At 52.4% G+C, this 17,616-nt stretch overlaps 1 protein-coding gene across 8 annotated transcripts in view; it reads left to right on the plus strand.

Annotated features, from left to right (window-relative positions):
• ANK1 (ankyrin 1) overlaps nt 1-17,616 on the plus strand; it is a 50,309-nt gene that overhangs the window by 16,985 nt on the left and 15,708 nt on the right. For 6 of the 8 annotated variants that reach the window (XM_090125750.1, XM_090125751.1, XM_090125752.1 and 3 more), the window contains exons 2-16: nt 9,060-9,161; nt 12,619-12,717; nt 13,374-13,472; nt 14,145-14,243; nt 14,356-14,541; nt 14,678-14,776; nt 14,982-15,080; nt 15,419-15,517; nt 15,731-15,928; nt 16,042-16,140; nt 16,431-16,529; nt 16,677-16,775; nt 16,930-17,127; nt 17,278-17,376; nt 17,461-17,559. In XM_090125750.1, coding sequence (XP_089981876.1) covers nt 9,060-9,161; nt 12,619-12,717; nt 13,374-13,472; nt 14,145-14,243; nt 14,356-14,541; nt 14,678-14,776; nt 14,982-15,080; nt 15,419-15,517; nt 15,731-15,928; nt 16,042-16,140; nt 16,431-16,529; nt 16,677-16,775; nt 16,930-17,127; nt 17,278-17,376; nt 17,461-17,559 — 1,773 coding nt within the window. Of the gene's footprint in view, nt 1-1,209; nt 1,357-6,873; nt 7,259-9,059; nt 9,162-12,618; nt 12,718-13,373; nt 13,473-14,144; nt 14,244-14,355; nt 14,542-14,677; nt 14,777-14,981; nt 15,081-15,418; nt 15,518-15,730; nt 15,929-16,041; nt 16,141-16,430; nt 16,530-16,676; nt 16,776-16,929; nt 17,128-17,277; nt 17,377-17,460; nt 17,560-17,616 lie in introns of those variants that run through there. The other 2 variants (XM_090125749.1, XM_090125748.1) reach the window with 2 other exon arrangements.

Consider the following 17,616-nt stretch of genomic DNA (forward strand, 5'->3'; position numbering starts at 1 on the left):
CTTAAGGGATCCCACACTTCCTGTGAAGTGCTGAATTGCACTGGACAAGGGGAATATATTTCCTTGGACTGAGATAAGGACTATTCCTGCTCTAATGTTTCAACCTGGCCTTGGCTCAGTAAAAAAAAAAAAAATCTCTATTTTTACATAGTGCAAAGCATTTTGCTATCCAGGTTCTCTTGATTTTCTTTTTCTGCTCCAACTGGTATAAGCTCTGCCAGTGGTGGGCTGGTCTGTTTTATAGGAATTCCCTAGGGGAATGCAGCTGACAGAGCTGATTTTGTTCCCTCTGCAGCTGAAAGTGCCACAAGCTGTGTTTATCAGTGTGATGCCCAGACCTTTCCAGGTGTGATCAGGTCACAGCCTTCCTAGTTTGTCCCAGTGGAGAAAGTTCTTGAACTTGTAATTGGTATCAAGGACCTGCTGGTTGGTAGCTAGAAACAGGAACCAAGCTGTGTGGCTTCCTTGCACCGCCCCAGGGCTTTTTCAAGGACCCCAAACAGGGTAGCAAAGCACTAGCATAGGAATGCACAGAGTGCAGGTGAGCGTGGCTCTGTGAGCACAAGGAGAGGGTGGGATGGGACTGGTCTCCAAGAGGGCTGTTCCTTGGACAACTGGTGTGACTCCCTTGCGTGTCTTTCAGAGGGGGCATGCACCAACCACTGTGGACCCCTTGCCTTCTTGTTGCAAGCAAGGATCTCCTGAAGGGATGCTGGAGCAGGAGTCTGCTGTGCAGGTAGAAGGGGGGAAGGGGCGCGTTCGTTGTGTTGCAGCGAGCCTCAGGCCCTACGAAGGGCCTGGAGCTGCTGTCACCAGAATTCATCTGTCACTTCAGTCCCATCTCAGTGTCCCCCATTTCGGGACCCAGCCAAGGTCTGCAGCAACCAATGAGCTGTTTGGGCTCTGCGCAGCACAAACCAAGAGAACGGCGTGGTTCAGGCCACAGGATTATTTCATTTTGCCTCGTATTTCTGAAGCTCCATCTTCCCTTCTGCTGTTTGAAGAACAGGGTTCACAGAAGCGGGCTCCTCCCTGTTTACAGCTCAGGGCCATGTTTATGAAGCATGCCTCAGGTGCAGCATAGGCTGAGTGCTTGCGTTGCAGGGCAGCTGTAATCTTCCAGCTGCAGGCAGGGAGATTACCTCCCTGGGAGGGAGAGTGCCTCCTGCCACTCCAGCAGACACATGTGAGTGGAGATGATAGGGTTCAGTCCTGCTGATAACACTTCCAGTCTGGCTGCTCACGTTTTATTTGGCTGCAGCATTCAGCATCATTCAGCTGATCAGACCTGCGGACCCTGGCTGCCCAGGGTGAGCTGACTCTCCTGCAGCAATGCCATGTTTGCATTACTTGAGGGTGAGTATTTGGGCAGACCCTGCCGTGGTCAGGGGCTTGCTGGGCTGCACTAGGGGGAAAAGAATCAGGTCAGCTCAAAGAGGGGTGTTTTTATTTGCTTTGGTTTTGTGTGGGTTTTTCTTGTTTGTTTTTTTTTGTTTGTTTGTTTGCTTGTTTATTTGCTTGTTTGTTTGTAATTTTGATTTTTGTTTTTGTTTGTTTGTTTTTGTTTTTGCATTCAGGAGTTTAGGTGCATCCAGGCCAGTTAAATAGTTTTATATCTGCCCCACAGAAAATGGCCGTTGTCCCCAAAGTATGGTAGCCTAAATGGGCCCTGGAATGGTAGAAGGGGTTTGCTGCTTTTCTTAGGTCTAAGGTCATGCTGGGATTCAGTAGCAGAGTCTGACATTAAATCCAGAACTCCTAGGTCCCCCTGGTGCTGTGCTCACCTTGTCCTTCTTGCAGCTGCTTTGTTGGGAGATGGGGGTGCCCTCAAGTGTTGTGGTTGTTAGGGTTTTTTGTTTGTTTGTTTGTTTTCCTCTCAATGGTACATGTTGATTTCTGTGCTATCATCTTCCTTATTTCACCCACACGAAGCTCTGGGACAGGTGCACAGGATGACGTTTCTCTCTAGGCATAGTGCTGTATTAGCTCTGCTGAGGAGCAGGTGGCTGTGCTGCCACAGCTTTTGCTTGCATGTCCTCACCGGGGATAAGTTGGCAACGATCTATTTCCAGGCTGTGCTTCAGGTACTTTCCTGTCAATGCTTTCTTCCCTGCATGGCTTCTGGAGGCTACACTGAGCCCAGCCAGCCTGGCTGCACACTGCTAGCAGTGAATCTGCAACCACGCACGGAGTGCTGCGAGCCTTCACAGCCTGTCCATCCTAGCAGAAAGCCTCATCCTCAGCACTTTTGCTCATAGAAGCAGGTGTGGACTGGCCTTGCCGAAGCAGAGGTAGAGAATCAGCCAGGAGAGACTGCAGGCATTAGGAACAGTTCATTCAAAACACTAGCAAAGAGAATTTTTTTCCATAAGGCACTGAGTCGGACCTTGATGGCACGTTCTGGCCTCTGCCGAGTGCAATGGCAGTGCACAGAGCCTGGGGCAGGCTGGAAGCTGGTTTGCAGGATGTGCCTTAGTCCCTCAAAGCACATCCCTGTCTCCCCTTGTACTGATATTGTCTGTTGCACATATTGCCCAAGCCATGGCATGGCTGGGGAAGGCAGTGCAGTAGGAAAGAAGGAGATAAAAAGCAGTCACAGTGCTGCTGCATCTCTCACAGCTGTAAATCCTATTATGTTGTAAGAAGAGGTGTAGCTCCTGAGTGACAAGCACCGGTGTATTGTCTTCAGTCACAGTCTATGTATTTTCTGATGAGGTAAAAATAGCTTTTCTTTTTCAGGATGTGCAGAGAGCAGAGGCTCCTGCTAACATCAAAGGAGTGTGACAGCTTTCCTCTGGATGCGCCTTGCCCCAGCTGGCAGGAGCCTTCGCTGTGCTAATTCTTGCTTTGCTTTGGCTCTGTGCAAGAGGAACAATGTTCTGGTCTTCAGCTCCCTATTCCTCTGTTGTGTCCCTGCTGCTGGACTCAGCACTGTACTTCATTGACAAGTGGTGGTTTGCAAATGTCAGAAAAAGATCTTGATGGTATTGCTTAGAAACTCCAATAGTGCTATCTGGGAAATGACAGGCAGGCAGACTTTCATAGAACTAGGGGATCCTTATCAGGAAGGATCAGTTCACTATGTAGGGGCAGCTCCCTAGTGCTTGCTCATTGCAGATTAAGGAGAGATCCAGCTCCTCACAGTCCTGAACCCCTTCCAGCTTCAGCATCTAGCAAAGGGGATCAGTGAGGTGGGAGGAAAGGGGCCGGTTGTCTACATCTAAACGTGCTCAGCAGGGACAGAGCTAATTTGGCCCTGAACTACACCACCAGTGAAAATCCAGAACAATCTGTCCTGTTCAGAGTGCATAAAAACGGGCTTTCCAAATGCTAATTAGTTGTGATACTGTAAGGATGGAGGACTGTGCCTGACAGAGGGGCCAGATGACTGCACCTGGAAATGTGCCCCCACTTTACTAACTTCAGAGCTCAAAAACTAAGTGAAGAGTTGCCTCCCTTCTCACAAACCTGACAGGGACCCTCCTCCTTTACTTTGGGATTTCTGCTCTGCCACTTGTGCTAAATTCTCTTCCAGCATTAACAGCCCCTTGATGCAGGAACATGTGCAGATCTTTCATTTCTGCATTATCCGATGCTCTTGCTGCCAGATCATAGTGCCGTGTCCACCCCTGCATTCTCATGACTGGGGATCATTGCTGCACCTATCAGCCATGGCCTCTGGTGGTCTGTGCCTTAGGGAGGCCTGGGGTATTGTGAAATCTCCACTCAGCAACAGTGAGCATGGACAAAGGTTTTGCTCAGGGTGATGCATGAAAGGAGAGCAAAATCACTTGGCAGATGGTTTCCAGAGATGACCTCTTGATGCCTTCGTTATCACAAGTCCTACTAAGATCTGCAGACCTGTCCTAAATCGGGTGGGCAGGAGTGAAGATGGTGGGAGGGTAGAATTTGGGTACATGGCTTTATCCTTTCATCTGATGAGCTTTTCCCAGTGTTCTTGCTTTTCTCTTTCATCTGAGTTTGCAGTATGTGCCTGGCAGCCTCTTCTCTGTGCTGCTCTGGCTGCCTGCCTGAGGCTTCGCTCCTGTGGCCTCTCTGGAGATGCTGTGCACTATTAAATGCTTTCTTCTACCAGGAAGGCTGAAACTTGCTGGTAGATTTTCTTTCCACTGCAGGGACCACCCGCGTCAAGCTTCTGTGAATGCGGATAGAGGAGAAAGTTCCTGCTGATCAGATGGTGTGGTTTCTGGGCATTCCAAGTTGAATCCAATTCAATTTCCCTTATCTTTTTAGAGAGACCCCAGGGTCCACCTCTAACGGCACTTAATCTTAGTAGCTGCCTTTAGTTTATTTCTAGAACTGACATATTCTTCACATCTGAGGAGAAAGGATCACCATTAGCACCTGCTGACCTGGGCATTTGATGTCTGCAGGGTAGGGAGAACATGAGGAGCTCTGGCCTGAAAGAAGTCCTTAGGCTGAGATCTGCTTCAAGTAAGGCACTACGTTGTTCTCTCTGCTGGAAACAATACCTCAAGGTTGAGGACCATGCCTGCTGCTGGACATATGCCCACAAGAGCAAAGAAATGTCAAAGCAAACTAAAAGGCTGTTGCAAGGGTTGTTGTACTTCTTCCCCAGCTGGCAGTGCTGATGGTGCCCTGGTACTAACAGTGACTGGGTGCTCTCCTGGGATGTGGTTTGGACCTTTTATGTACTATCTGGATAGGATGCCCTCTGTAACACACGGCCACAGTGCAGGAGTCAGGCTTGCATCTCCCTGTTGGTGCTGGGGCTCCGTGCATTGCTGGAGCATTGTGTGCTACCCCACCCAATTCATCTTTCCTTGCTGGACCTCCATGAGCACTTGGCAGCCTGAGACCAGGCCAGGGGGGAGCATGTCTGCTTAGCAGAGTCAGAAGCCCCTGTGGGGGATCCCCAGGTAGAGCCTTGCTCTTAGCAGCAGCATCTGGCTCTTCTGTTACTATTTCTCTGCTGTTCACAAGCTGCTTGCCCATCCTGGTTTTCAAGATGCCTCCACTGGCTTCACTCCTAATGCATACCAGGGAAAAAGTGGCACATATTGCTCCAGATGTGGGGTTTCAGGAGCATTAGAGCAGTGGAGCTGCAAATGCCACTAAGTGTGCAGAGCAGGAGTTGCTGGCATCAGAACATGGCTTCCAAAGAATACAGCAGTGGCAAAAGTTTGAAGATGCAGTTATCTTTTGTTCTAAACTCATGAGATAGAAACCTATGCAGTGGTGTAGTTGCCTTGAAGACCTCTGCTATAGAGCACACACAGGAAGCTTTTCTTGCAGCAAAGCCTGCTGTCTGAACCTCCTCAGTGGCAATGATTTTCAGTAGTTTGGCCTGGAAGAAAGCAAACTGACCAAGTGTCAGGTCTGGCAGGCATGGTGCACACGAGCAGTGTAACAGCATGCATATGTGCCTTTTGCCAGTCCGAAACAGCAGGACAATTTGCTTCCTTCCTCGTGGCCCAGAAACCACCATGAGAGCATCGTGAGCCTCTGAACTCATTTGCTCTTGGAAATCATCAACATGTTACATTTGACAGCCTCTGCAGAGTGTGTTCCTGACAAACATGGCCCTCTTCCATAGAAAGAGGCAATGTTGAGACCCTTCTTTTCTTTATCAATAATTTGCAGAAGGAGCTCCTCCCTAGGAGCTACTCCCTAGGGAGTAAGAGTGATGGCACTGCCAGAAAAGATTAGAGAAGACTTTGACTGTGTCCAGGAGACAAATAGAGCAAGATTACTGAAATCCAGCCTGAACTTCTGGCTTGGCAAAACATCCCCTTTGCATATTGCCTTAGCCACAGCTACAGTGCAAGGAGCTTGGTCAGGTCCAGGCTTCTGTTGGGGTGAAGGAGCAGTCATCAGGCAGTGGTGATACCCTGTGAATAAGGACTGAGAAAGTCTCCCATCAGGGCTGGGAAAGAGAAATAATTTGACTGTTGCCTGAAAGAAGAGAAGCTGAAGGAGAAGCACAGCTGCACTGAGCTGTGTTTTTCACTTTAGAAGATCTTGGAGAATTTTGCAAAGTCCAGATCTGGGAAGTGCTGAAAACTGCATCCTACCACTTCACAGCTTGAAGATCCACAAGTCTATGGAACACAGCACCTGTATGTGGGGCTTAGCAGTTGTGTGAGAGGTACACAGTGACAAATAAGCAAGTTTACCTTCTCAGCTTGGAATAACTCCTTCCTGAAAAATGTCTGGGAAAGAGAAGGAGGATGGAGAGAAACACTGCAGGCTGCCAAAAAAACAAAACAAAAAAACCCTAAAACCACTGGGGGCATTGTTTTTCATCCGGAAGCAACTGCTGTATATCCTGGGGCAGGTGGATAGCAGGCAGCTGTGGGTGCAGGCAGCAATTTGAGCACAAATGCCAAGCGAGTGCACACAGTGTCTGTGCTGCACTTTGTGCTTGGTGAGTGTGCAATGTGTGTGTCTGCATTAAGGAGCATTTGTGTTGTGCTGCCTGGGATGTGCATGCATCTTTTTGATATGCTTACATACTTATGCCCGTGGAGCCTCTGCATTTCTTGCAGTCACTGTTCCTTTTTGTTGAAAAAGGAGATGGCATTGCCCCAATCTATGCTTTAGTTCCTTGGCTAATTTCATGCTGTCAGGCTGCCTGTGACGCCCCAGAGTAATCAGCTGTTGTGAAAGAGTACGACTGAATGCCAGGTAGACAGTCCCAGTGTATGCAGGGACTTTAAGAGGAGAATATGTCTGCAGATATCTGTCGCCTGCTTTTGCTGTCTGAGCTGTGTCTCCATCCCATGCCGGTGCTTGGCACCCATCAGTTCTTTGGTTCTGGGAAGCAGAAGGGCAGTCGTTCTGCAGCACCCAGCCATGTGGAAGGGCCCTCCACCCCTCTCCTCCAGGGTAGTGTTACCTGCAAGATGCTCCTGAGCATGTCTGTGGGGCTGCTCCTCTCTGCTCTTCTCGAGGTAGTCCCTGCAGCTCTGACTGTTCCCTGTGCTTGGCAGCAAGCATCTGCTTTCCACAGGCAGCTTGCTATTAAATATCCTGTCTGACACAGTAATGGAAAGAAAACGAACAAATTCCATTAGTGGCTGGCGATCCCTGCAGGGTCTGCGTTGGAGCGAGGAGGGAGTTGGTATTTTTAGAGAGAATGCAATGCAACTTACTGGCTCTCTTAAAGCTGGGGAGTAGATAACCAAGGAGGGGAAGAGGGGACACCGGGCTCAGGTTTCAGCTGAAGTGCTGGACTATGGCAGCACGAAAGGGCAAGTCTGGTCCAGACGTGGCTGTGAGTATACAATGCGCTTCTCCTTCATGCCCAAAGAGACCTCTGCTTTGCTTCTCTGCTTGCTTCCTGCCTGCGGGCTCTGCTGCTGGGTGTATCAGGCTTTTGGAAGTGCTTTGCTGCTGGAGCGTGTCAGGTTTTACCATATTAATCTTTGCAGCTCCATGCATGTCCTGTTGGTGGGATCCCAGGTCTGGCTGAGCTATGCTTTGAACTTCCAAGGGGGCTGCTGTTGTAGGTCTGTGCTGAGGCTGCCATTCCTGCAGCGTAGCTGAGGGCTTGACCTGAGATGCAGAGGTTTCCAGCAGGAGCTGGAGTTAGAAAAGCCCTTTGCACTTAACCATTTCTTGGAGCTATCTGCGTTTCCTGCTGATCCTAGACAGCATGCAGGGCTCTGAGTGCAAATGTGCACTTCTAAGGGCAGCACCAGCACCGTGCTCTGCCTTTCCCAGCCTGAATGAGCAGAGTGCACCCAGGCATCGTGTTGACTCTCCAACGCACCTGCAGCCCTCCGTGAAGCTGGCAGCCTAGCTTCAAATGTGGGGGCTCCTCCCAGGCAGACCGGGTTGTGCTGCGAAGCAGCAGCTTGTGGTGCCAGCTGGCAGAGCAGGGCATGCCAGCTGCACGTGTTTCCCTGCGTGCAGAGACTGCGCCAGCACGGGGCATGGAGATGCTGCCCTCCACTGCCCGTCCCTCTGTCCTGGGCAGGGCTGCAGCACTTGCACTGCTGGAGGCTGGGACACCCATCTGCAGGCCTTCTTTCTGCAGGGGCAGCAGGGCAGTGGGTCCTGTGCTGGGCTGTGTTTCTCTGGGTAGGAGGATGAGGGAAGGATGGAGGAAAGCAGGGGGCAGCTGAGCAGTGCTGCTTCCATCTCTGAGCTGGAATGACTGAGGCTGGTAAGACAGGAGCTCTGAACACTTCACCTGCACCATTCTGCCTGGGTCTGCTGCCAAGGCTATGCTGCTTCCAGTGCTGGCCCCACAAGCTTGATGACCCCAGGGCTGTGGGTACTGGAGGGCTGAGGCTGGCAGGATGTATGCTCATGTAGCACAGGAGGTCTCTTGGACAGTCCCAGCATGAGTGGTAAGAAAGAGGCTCTGATTTTCTAGTGAAGCCAAGGACAGAGGAGTGTGTCCTGCTGCTTTGCCATGGATGTCTCATGGCTCTGTGCTGTGACAGGCCTTTGGGCTAGACCTACCAGGCAGGCACCAGTTCACAGGCCCAGCCACACAGAGCTCTCACTGCATTTCCACCTTGTTCTCCAGCTTCTGGTGAGCCATCCCATTGTCTTCATTTGCTGCCTTAATAGTGTTATACAAGTGATTGCTGTGCCTTGCCTGGGGTGGTGACACTGCCTTGCTGTGATTTTCCTGGCTGCAGTGTGCACAGTCAGGGTTGTTGTCCCCACTGCCACTGTGGCTCCTGTACTGGTTTCTGGAGGACAGCAGAGGCAGGCACAACCAACGCTGCAGTATATTGTCCATTGCTATACTCTCAGCCAGGACAGAAAGCATTTCCTGTGCCTAGGAAGGCTGCAGCAATCCTGTTAGAGCACCTTCCCTGCCCTACCAGCACTGCTCAGACCCACACATCTCTCCTCCCTGGCCTGGCCAAGGGCTGTTCTTCCCTTGAGCCTCATTCCCAGCCCTGCCTCGTCCTGTTTGATGAGGAGCATCTCTGCCTGCCTGGCCTCTACCTTTCCCACTAGGTCTCTGTAGTCAAGCACTGGGATGATCCCATATTGCTGACGGGAAAGCACGAAGTATGATGCCAAACCTCACACTGTTTGTTTTTTTCCCCAAGGCTGATGCTGCGACCAGTTTTCTGAGAGCTGCAAGATCTGGGAATCTGGACAAAGCCTTGGATCATCTCAGGAATGGGGTAGATATTAACACCTGTAATCAGGTAGGTGAAACCCATGAGGTTTCTGGTATCACCTCCAACTCACGTGAAAATTGCCGTGCTGTGGCTCCCCAAGGCTGAGTTGACAGTCACTGTCCCTTCCTTATTCTGCTCCGTGGGAGAGGGATGGAGAAAAGCCCCAGGGAGCTTGCTTAGCCCTGATCCCGCTACGGAGCAGACCATAAGTGGGCACAGCAAGTTTAAAAACGGTGGGAGGTGTTTAAAAACAGGGGATGTTTGCAGAACGCCAGTGTGGGGGCCTCAGGAGGTGCTGGTCAGGTGGAGCCCCTTCTAACACAGAGCAGGGACAGCTCTGCCCCTGGAAAGGAGAGCTGCAGGCACGGAGGAATGGTTTGCACATAACTGACAGAACATTTTGTTACCTGTGCAGCTGCCAAATGCATAGACTCAGCCTGAATCAGAGTAGGTGCTGCAGGGAGGGGACACAAGGGACTTGGGCTGAGCTGGGGGACAGACAGGCAGACGGCACTGTCAGCTGCTTTCCAGAGCATCAGTGATGCTGGGGAGGCTGACTTGGCAGGTAGCACAGGCGGATGTTCCTGTGGTTCAGTATCAAATTCCCAAACCAAGCGTGGTTCAGACCCATCAATCTATGTACTGCAGTGGCCGGTGCATTGCTGCAGACATCTTCCCCCAGGAAATATTGCTGTCTCCTTTTCTTTTTTGACTGACAGTGCTGTGCAGATATGCTGGATTTCTGCTGGCTGCTGGGGCATGTTGCACCTTGTTTTCTCCTTCCTAGGACGCTAGAGGAGGCTTGGGGAAAGCTCACGAGGTGCCCATCTTGTTCCTCATTCCCAATTATTGTCAGTGCATAACCAGCATCCAGGTGTTCCTGTCCTGGGGTTGTGTGGGCACGGACAGGATTGAAATCAGAGGGATGTTGTAGGGAGAAGAAATAGTTTTCAATTTCTTCCCCACAAGGGGCAGTCCCTGTTTGCTTGGAGCAGTCCTGCTTCCAGCCAGATTCCTGCTGCCAATGAGGGGGTTTAACATCCTGCTGGGGAGCACGTGGCTGCAGCAGAATGAGGTGCTCCTTTCAGTGGTGCCTTTGCACTGTTCTTGCCATCTCCCTGAGGTTAGATGGCACTTTGGGGTTTCCTTCTGAGGAATATCAGACCTGTGGGAAAGGTCCAACCTCACATGTCCTGTATAGAATAAGGAGGGATATATGTGGTCAGACCTATCCCACAGGCCCTGTATTCTTACACAAGTGCAGAGACCTTGACATGCCATCTGATCTTCATCCTACCATCTTCTTCATGGTTGCCATCTGCATCAGTATCCTTACTGTGTTCTGAATCCATGCATGCTGTCCTCACCGGTGAGGAGTTGAAGCCGAGGATAAGCAGAGCTGATCTGGCTGCCAGAACCCAGCAGTCATGGTTGTGTGGGCAGGAATCTTTTCTGGGTCACAACCCAGGGCAGGGTCCATTCAGGATACAGCAACACGAAGGAGCATTTTTCTGCAGAGCTGAGTTTGTTGCATTGGCAGCAGCGCCCAAAGCTTCTGGGAAGCATTTGCAGTTGGTGAGGGAGTTGCAGCACTGCTCAGATCAAGAGCATCCCATGGCGGTTTTGGGTCAGACGAGCTGTCAAACCAGAGCAAACCTGCAAAACAACCTGCATTGTTCCTGAGGCAGAAATATCGATGGGCCTCTGGGAAACAGCCTTCAGTAAACTTTGTGCTTATCGCGGTAAGGATGGAGAATAACGATTCCTCAATGGCTTTTAGCTTTCAAAAGGTTATTTATGAATCCTTTGCGTAAGAGGACATATGTGCGAGGGGAGCAGCTGGGTATTCATGATTTTGTCCTCCCTGCATCTTGTTACATGGGTATAACAGGGAAAAAGCATGTGTTGTATCTGTGATTCTTACCCAGCTGGTGAGCTCTCAAGATGTGGATGCAGAGCCATGCAGCTGTGCCCTAGTCAAAGAGCTGCAGCATTCTTGCTTCTTTTTCCCTTGGCAGCCAACCCCTTGTGCTTGGAGCTCCAGGAGATGCTGGAGCTGGTGTGCTGAGATAGCCTGTAGACTTGCTATCTGTGCATACCTTGGAGGTAGAAAAGAGTCTGTGATCTTGGAAGGCTGGTGGGTTGAGCACGAGAGAGGTGGAAGACCTTTTTGTGCTATGATAACCCCCTCTGAAGCCTGGTCTAGCATTAGGTGGGAAGGTTGGTGGCCCTGCATGTGGCAGGGGGGTTGGAGATGCATGATCCTTGAGGTCCCTTCCAACCCTGGCAATTCTGTGATTCTGGAAGCTGTTGTGAGTTTAACTGGGATGTTGAAGGCTGCAACTGGAGCTTGCCCTGGCATGTTCTGCTCCCCTACCTGTATTCAGATGGGGATAAAGCAATCCTGCAAAGTGACCTTCCAGCACCCTCCATAAGCCAAAGCAGATGGCTGGGAGGTGGAGTGCTTGGGCAGCACTGTGTGCTTCTGGGGAACTGGCAGCTCTTTGCCACATGAGAGTTGCACAGGGGTGAGTAAGCACAGTGCATCCATCTGGGAGAAGTGCAGCACTTTTCCCTTATGGAGGAAAAAAAAGTGCCATTTGAAATTGCCTGCAAATATTTAACCTCTCTGCCAGTAAATATCTCAGCCCTTTTGTTCACGTCTGGCAAGTTGGAAATAATGGAACATAAGCTTTCTCAGCTGCCTCTGGGATGCTGGCAGGCCTAACCCCCCACTTTTGACAGCACAGGGATATTCCAAAGGTGCTCTTCAGCCCTTTGCTCCTGGAACTGTGGTTTCATATGTAGCTTGGAGAAGGAGGGCTGAACTGGGGCACCCGTAGCAGTGTTCCCAAGCACCCACCTGCACTGTTCAAGAGCTTCCTGGATCTGGCAGAGCTGAGCAGCTGCACAACCAGTGCTTCCCCAGAGTCTCTGCTGCAGCTCAGTACTGGAAGAGCAAAGCAGCCCCGGTGCTGAGCGTGGGCTGTGGGATGGAATTGGCAGGGTCACACTTACACAGTGTGTGCGTCCTCACTCTGGGCCATCCAGAGAGCTTTGGCTGTGACAAGTGTGGCTGTGGGCAGGAGGTCTCAGGGACCCCTGGGAAATCACTGAAACAGAGATGGGAGCTGGCAACAGGAATGCGTCATGAGCAAGGAGAGCTCAAACAGTGCCTGTGGAGCCATGCACACCCACTGAGCCATGGTGACACCCATCTACAGGAACCAGTCCACGAGGGCTGCATGTCACAGGGAAACCTCCAGCATTAGTCAGCAGCTCAGAGCACGGGGCTGCATGCAGCTGCCCTGGCAGCATGAAGCCAACTGCTCAAAGGCAGAGCAGTGATTCCTGCTCCTGGCAGCCAGCACCTCCTTGAGTACACACCAAGCACCCGCAGCCAGGTCCGTAGAGGAGCTCCAGGGTGGTTCCCAGAGATCACCAGTCTCATCCTGTGACTAATGCTCTTCTTTGTGCCATGCAGAATGGGCTGAACGCCTTGCACCTGGCCTCCAAGGAAGGCCACGCGAAAATGGTGGTGGAGCTTCTGCACAAGGAAATCGTTTTGGAGACCACAACCAAGGTGAGAACAAAGGAGTCTGGTCACATTCCTTAGCTGTTGCTCTACAGCCTGCTCCATAAATAATGCACAGTTGTCTCACTGCATCATCATGGAGAGGTGTGGCTCTTTCTCTCTGTGACAAAGGCATGAGCCAGCAGGACTGGACAATGAGCAGCTTCTTGTAGTGTATGGAAGGCTGTGGAAGCTGCAGTGGCTGCCATGTCACCTCTTGCACTGGCAAGGCTTGGGATGCAGAGCAGAGCCTGGTGTCCTGCCCTCATCACCCCAGGGCATGCACTGGAGGGAGGAATCTGTGTCTTTCAGTCTGCTTCTCCCTGAGCTCCTCTGGGAGGCTTTACTCCCAGGGATGCTCTGTGCTTTTGCCTGCGGACTGCCAGCCCAGCGCTCCCTTCTCCCTTCCCCTGCTCACCTCCTGGTGCTGGAGATATGCAGATCTTAACATTGCACACAGCTTTGGCTACCGGTGATTTCTTAAGAAATATGAAGTCACCTTCTTTCTTGGCCTGCAAATGTGTCTGTAGCAGGAATGGGGTGCAGAGCACAGCCCCGCCAACTTGCACTGGCCAGGATGGCAGCAGCCCTTTTCACACCTATGTTAGTACACACATCAGGTCTGTCTTTTCCCCTGAGTGCTGCCCTGTGATGATGTCTTTCAGAAGGGAAACACAGCCCTGCACATCGCTGCCCTCGCTGGACAGCAGGACGTGGTCCGGGAACTGGTGAACTATGGGGCCAATGTCAATGCTCAGTCACAGGTACAGTGATCCAGGCAAAGCTCCAGCATGTGTGTGCTGATGTCCATGTGGTGAGAGCTGTGCCCAGCAAGGGCTCTGCAGTAGCCCTTTAGTGTCTCTTCGGTCCTGTTCAGGGACAAGGATGGCTTTGCCCGATCTCTGAAGGACCACAGGTGTGTGAGTGGTGGGGAGTGAAGCTTGGGGGAGGTGAGGAGATGGACTGTGTCTGGTGGGAGAGTCCATGGCAGCACACACAAGCACGCTGAACTCTTTCTGGAAGAACTCATGAAAGATGCTCCCTGATAATGAACCGGGGATGTGGGTGTTCATCGAATGGCTTAGGTTGCAGGGGACCTTGAAGATCATCTAGTTCCAACCCCCCTGCCATAGATAGGGCACTAGATCAGGCTATGCAGCGTCCTATCCAACCTGACCTTGAATGCATCCAGAGATAAGGCATCCACAGCCTATCTAGGCAACCTGTTCCATTGCCTCACCGTCCTCTGAGCAAAAAATTTCTTCCTAGCATCTAACCTAAATTTCCCCTCTTTTAGTTTAAAGACATTCCTCCTGTCCTACCACTGTCAGACTGTGTCAAAAGTCAATCCCCCTCCTACTTGTAAGCTTGGTGGGGTGCAGCTCTTCAAGGAGCTGGAGGAAGGGTTGTGTTGATGTGTATGGCTCTGTTTGCAGAAGGGATTCACACCACTCTACATGGCAGCGCAGGAAAACCACCTGGAAGTTGTCAAGTTCCTGCTGGAAAATGGAGCCAACCAGAATGTAGCCACAGAGGTATGATCCTTGGGGAGAACTCTGCAGCTCTACTTGTTGAGGCTGCGGTCAGATGTGCCAGGTGCTGCCATGGCTTCTTGGCTCTCCCCACTCACCTACCTCTCCTTGGCAGGATGGCTTCACACCACTAGCTGTGGCTCTGCAGCAGGGTCATGAGAATGTGGTTGCTCACCTTATCAACTATGGGACGAAGGGTAAGGTCCGCCTGCCTGCCTTGCACATTGCAGCTCGCAACGATGACACCCGCACAGCCGCCGTGCTGCTGCAGAACGACCCCAATGCTGACGTCCTCTCCAAGGTGCGTGGCTCTACCACCCTGTCCCTGCCAGCTTTCCCACCTCCCAGGGGGAACAGCAGCTTGGTACGCTGTATATATCCATCCTTTCAGCAGGGAGCATGTATCTGGCTGGGCTGATCCCCCTTCTTTCTCCTAGACTGGATTTACGCCCTTGCACATTGCAGCCCACTATGAGAATCTCAGTGTGGCCCAACTCTTGCTGAATCGTGGAGCCAGTGTCAACTTCACACCCCAGGTGAGTGCCGTGTGGGGTGGCTGCTATGGCATCTACAGCTTTCAGCCACGGGTGGGCATGTGCTTGCCTCTCACCTGTCCGTCCTTGCGTAGGAATTTAGCCTTCCACTGCCCTCTGTCCCTTGTTTGCCCCGTGCTTCCTGGCAGCCCTGCAGGGAAGAGAGGAGGGGTTGCTTCCTGTAACAAGCTGTCCTTCCTTCTGCCAGAATGGGATCACTCCTTTGCACATAGCCTCCCGTCGAGGCAACATCATCATGGTGCGGCTGCTGCTGGACCGTGGGGCCCAGATAGAGACAAGGACCAAGGTGAGACCCTTTCTAAACCACTGGCAACTGCATCTCTGTCTTCATCCTCCCTGTGTCCAGGGAGCACTGACACAATGCCCTCCTCAGTCCATACCCTGGGAATGTCATGCTAGGGCATGAGCACAGTCCCTGGTGTCTTAAGGGAGTGGACCGGGTTTTTTAGTGGTGTGTGTTCAGGTTGAGAGAAAGCTGCATGGGTGGTGGGCGCTGGAGGCTGAGGGCAGGCTCAGTTTAGGTCTTATTTTGCAAACAAGTCCCAAGTTTCTGTTCCTTTCTGGCCTTGGGAGCCTTTCCTTTCCCTGCCCTTGCTGAGCCTCTGAACCCTTCTCTCTCCCCAGGATGAGTTGACGCCTCTCCACTGTGCAGCTCGCAATGGACATGTGCGAATTGCAGAGATCCTGCTGGACCATGGTGCTCCCATTCAAGCCAAAACAAAGGTGCCTGTGGAACTGTGCTCAGTGTCAGTGCAGGGGTCACAAATTGCATGCATTTGTTGGATGCTCTCTGTAGCTGGGCAAGGGTTGAACTTTTGGCCCTCAAGAGGCAAAGAGCTTTCTGATCCTTCTGCTCAGAGCTGTGGCAGGGAGCAGGGCTGGGTGGGATGCCCAATGCCCTCTGCTCAGCCCTAAGGCTCCGCTCCCTGCTCACAGAACGGTCTGTCACCGATCCACATGGCAGCACAGGGTGACCACCTGGACTGTGTGCGCCTACTCCTGCAGTACAGTGCTGAGATAGATGACATCACCCTGGACCACCTGACACCACTGCACGTAGCCGCACACTGTGGCCACCACCGTGTGGCTAAACTGCTGGTGGAGAAGGGAGCCAAGCCTAACTCCAGAGCCCTGGTGAGCCAGGAGGGGTGGGCAAGAAAAGGATAAATGGGCTGGGAGTGAAGGAAGAAAAAGGCAGCAGAAGAGGAAATGTGCTTGCAGTTGACTGATGGTCATTCTGTCTGTAGAATGGCTTCACACCTCTCCACATCGCCTGCAAGAAGAACCACATTCGGGTGATGGATTTGCTTCTGAAGACAGGAGCCTCCATTGATGCTGTCACGGAGGTGGGTGAGCTGCAGCCCAGCCCCAGCCCTTCTGTTACTGCCCATGCACAGCAGGACTGGGTCACTGCTGCCCTGCTGCCCCCCAGCATCTTCTTCCTTGTGGCTTGGAAGAATTGCAGCTCAAGACCACTGTGCAGGTGGCATCCGCAGCCTGTTTCCTGCAGGGCAGAAGCTCTGTGCATTGCTTTCAGCTCAGCTAGGGGCTCCCAGAGGCTGAGAGGATGGGGGGGATTACCTCTGTGTCAGGCCATCGGCCTCCAACATGACTCTTTGCTGCTTTCTCCCCACAGTCTGGCTTGACCCCCTTGCATGTGGCTGCCTTCATGGGACACTTGCCCATTGTCAAAACCCTGCTGCAGCGTGGAGCATCTCCTAATGTGTCCAATGTGGTGAGTCCTGGCCTGGCTGGAGCCATTGGGGCTCACTGTGGTGGGGTGTAGTGGGGGGGCTGCACCCTGCTTTCTGTGTTCCTGGGCAACCTGTTGGTGACGTGTCCCCTCCTGTGGCCTCACCACTTTATTCTGTGCATGGTGCAGAAAGTGGAGACTCCCCTACACATGGCAGCCAGAGCTGGGCATATGGATGTGGCCAAGTATCTGCTGCAGAACAAAGCCAAAGTCAACGCCAAGGCCAAGGTAGGCAGGAGCTCCCATGTGCTCACCCAGTGCTGAGTCCTTTGCTCTCACCTATCCAAGGCCCCTGCTGTGAGGGTTTGTGAAGCAGCAGGAGTGCTGCAAGGAAGCAGTGAGTCCAAGCCCACAAGCAACAGCTTCTCTGCCTCCCTTACAGGATGACCAGACTCCTCTGCACTGTGCTGCACGCATTGGCCACACCAGTATGGTCCGACTTCTGCTGGAGAACAGTGCCAACCCCAACCTGGCCACCACAGCAGGGCACACACCTCTGCACATCACTGCCAGAGAGGGGCATGTAGACACAGCCTTGGCCCTGCTAGAGAAGGGAGCCTCTCAGACTTGCATGACCAAGGTAGGCTGCTGGCATGCTGAGGAAAGATGGCTGGCAGGGCTGCAGGACAGTGTCCCTGTCACAGAAGGGACAGCCTCCTGTGCTGCAGTGTGCATCTGCATTCTCCTCATCATCCCCTTACACCCAGTGATGGGCTGCCTATCTCCTCAGAAAGGATTTACCCCTCTCCACGTTGCAGCCAAGTATGGGAAGGTGGATGTGGCAGAGCTGCTGCTGGTGCACGATGCTCACCCCAATGCAGCGGGGAAGGTGAGGGTTGTTCTGGGGCTGTGAGAGAGGTGAGTATGGGCTGAGACTCTATCTCACTGCTCCATGCCCTCTTCCCTTCCCTAGAACGGCCTGACCCCACTGCACGTAGCTGTGCACCACAACAACCTGGAGATCGTCAAGCTCCTGCTTCCCAAGGGCAGCTCTCCACACAGCTCAGCCTGGGTAAGGCTGGATGGGATCCCTGGGGTGGGGGGATGGTGTGTGCCCAGTACCCTCCAG

Source organism: Phasianus colchicus, chromosome 27, assembly GCF_987193195.1.
Source record: "Phasianus colchicus chromosome 27, bPhaCol1.hap1.1, whole genome shotgun sequence".
In the NCBI taxonomy this organism is placed as follows: Eukaryota; Metazoa; Chordata; class Aves; order Galliformes; family Phasianidae; genus Phasianus; species Phasianus colchicus.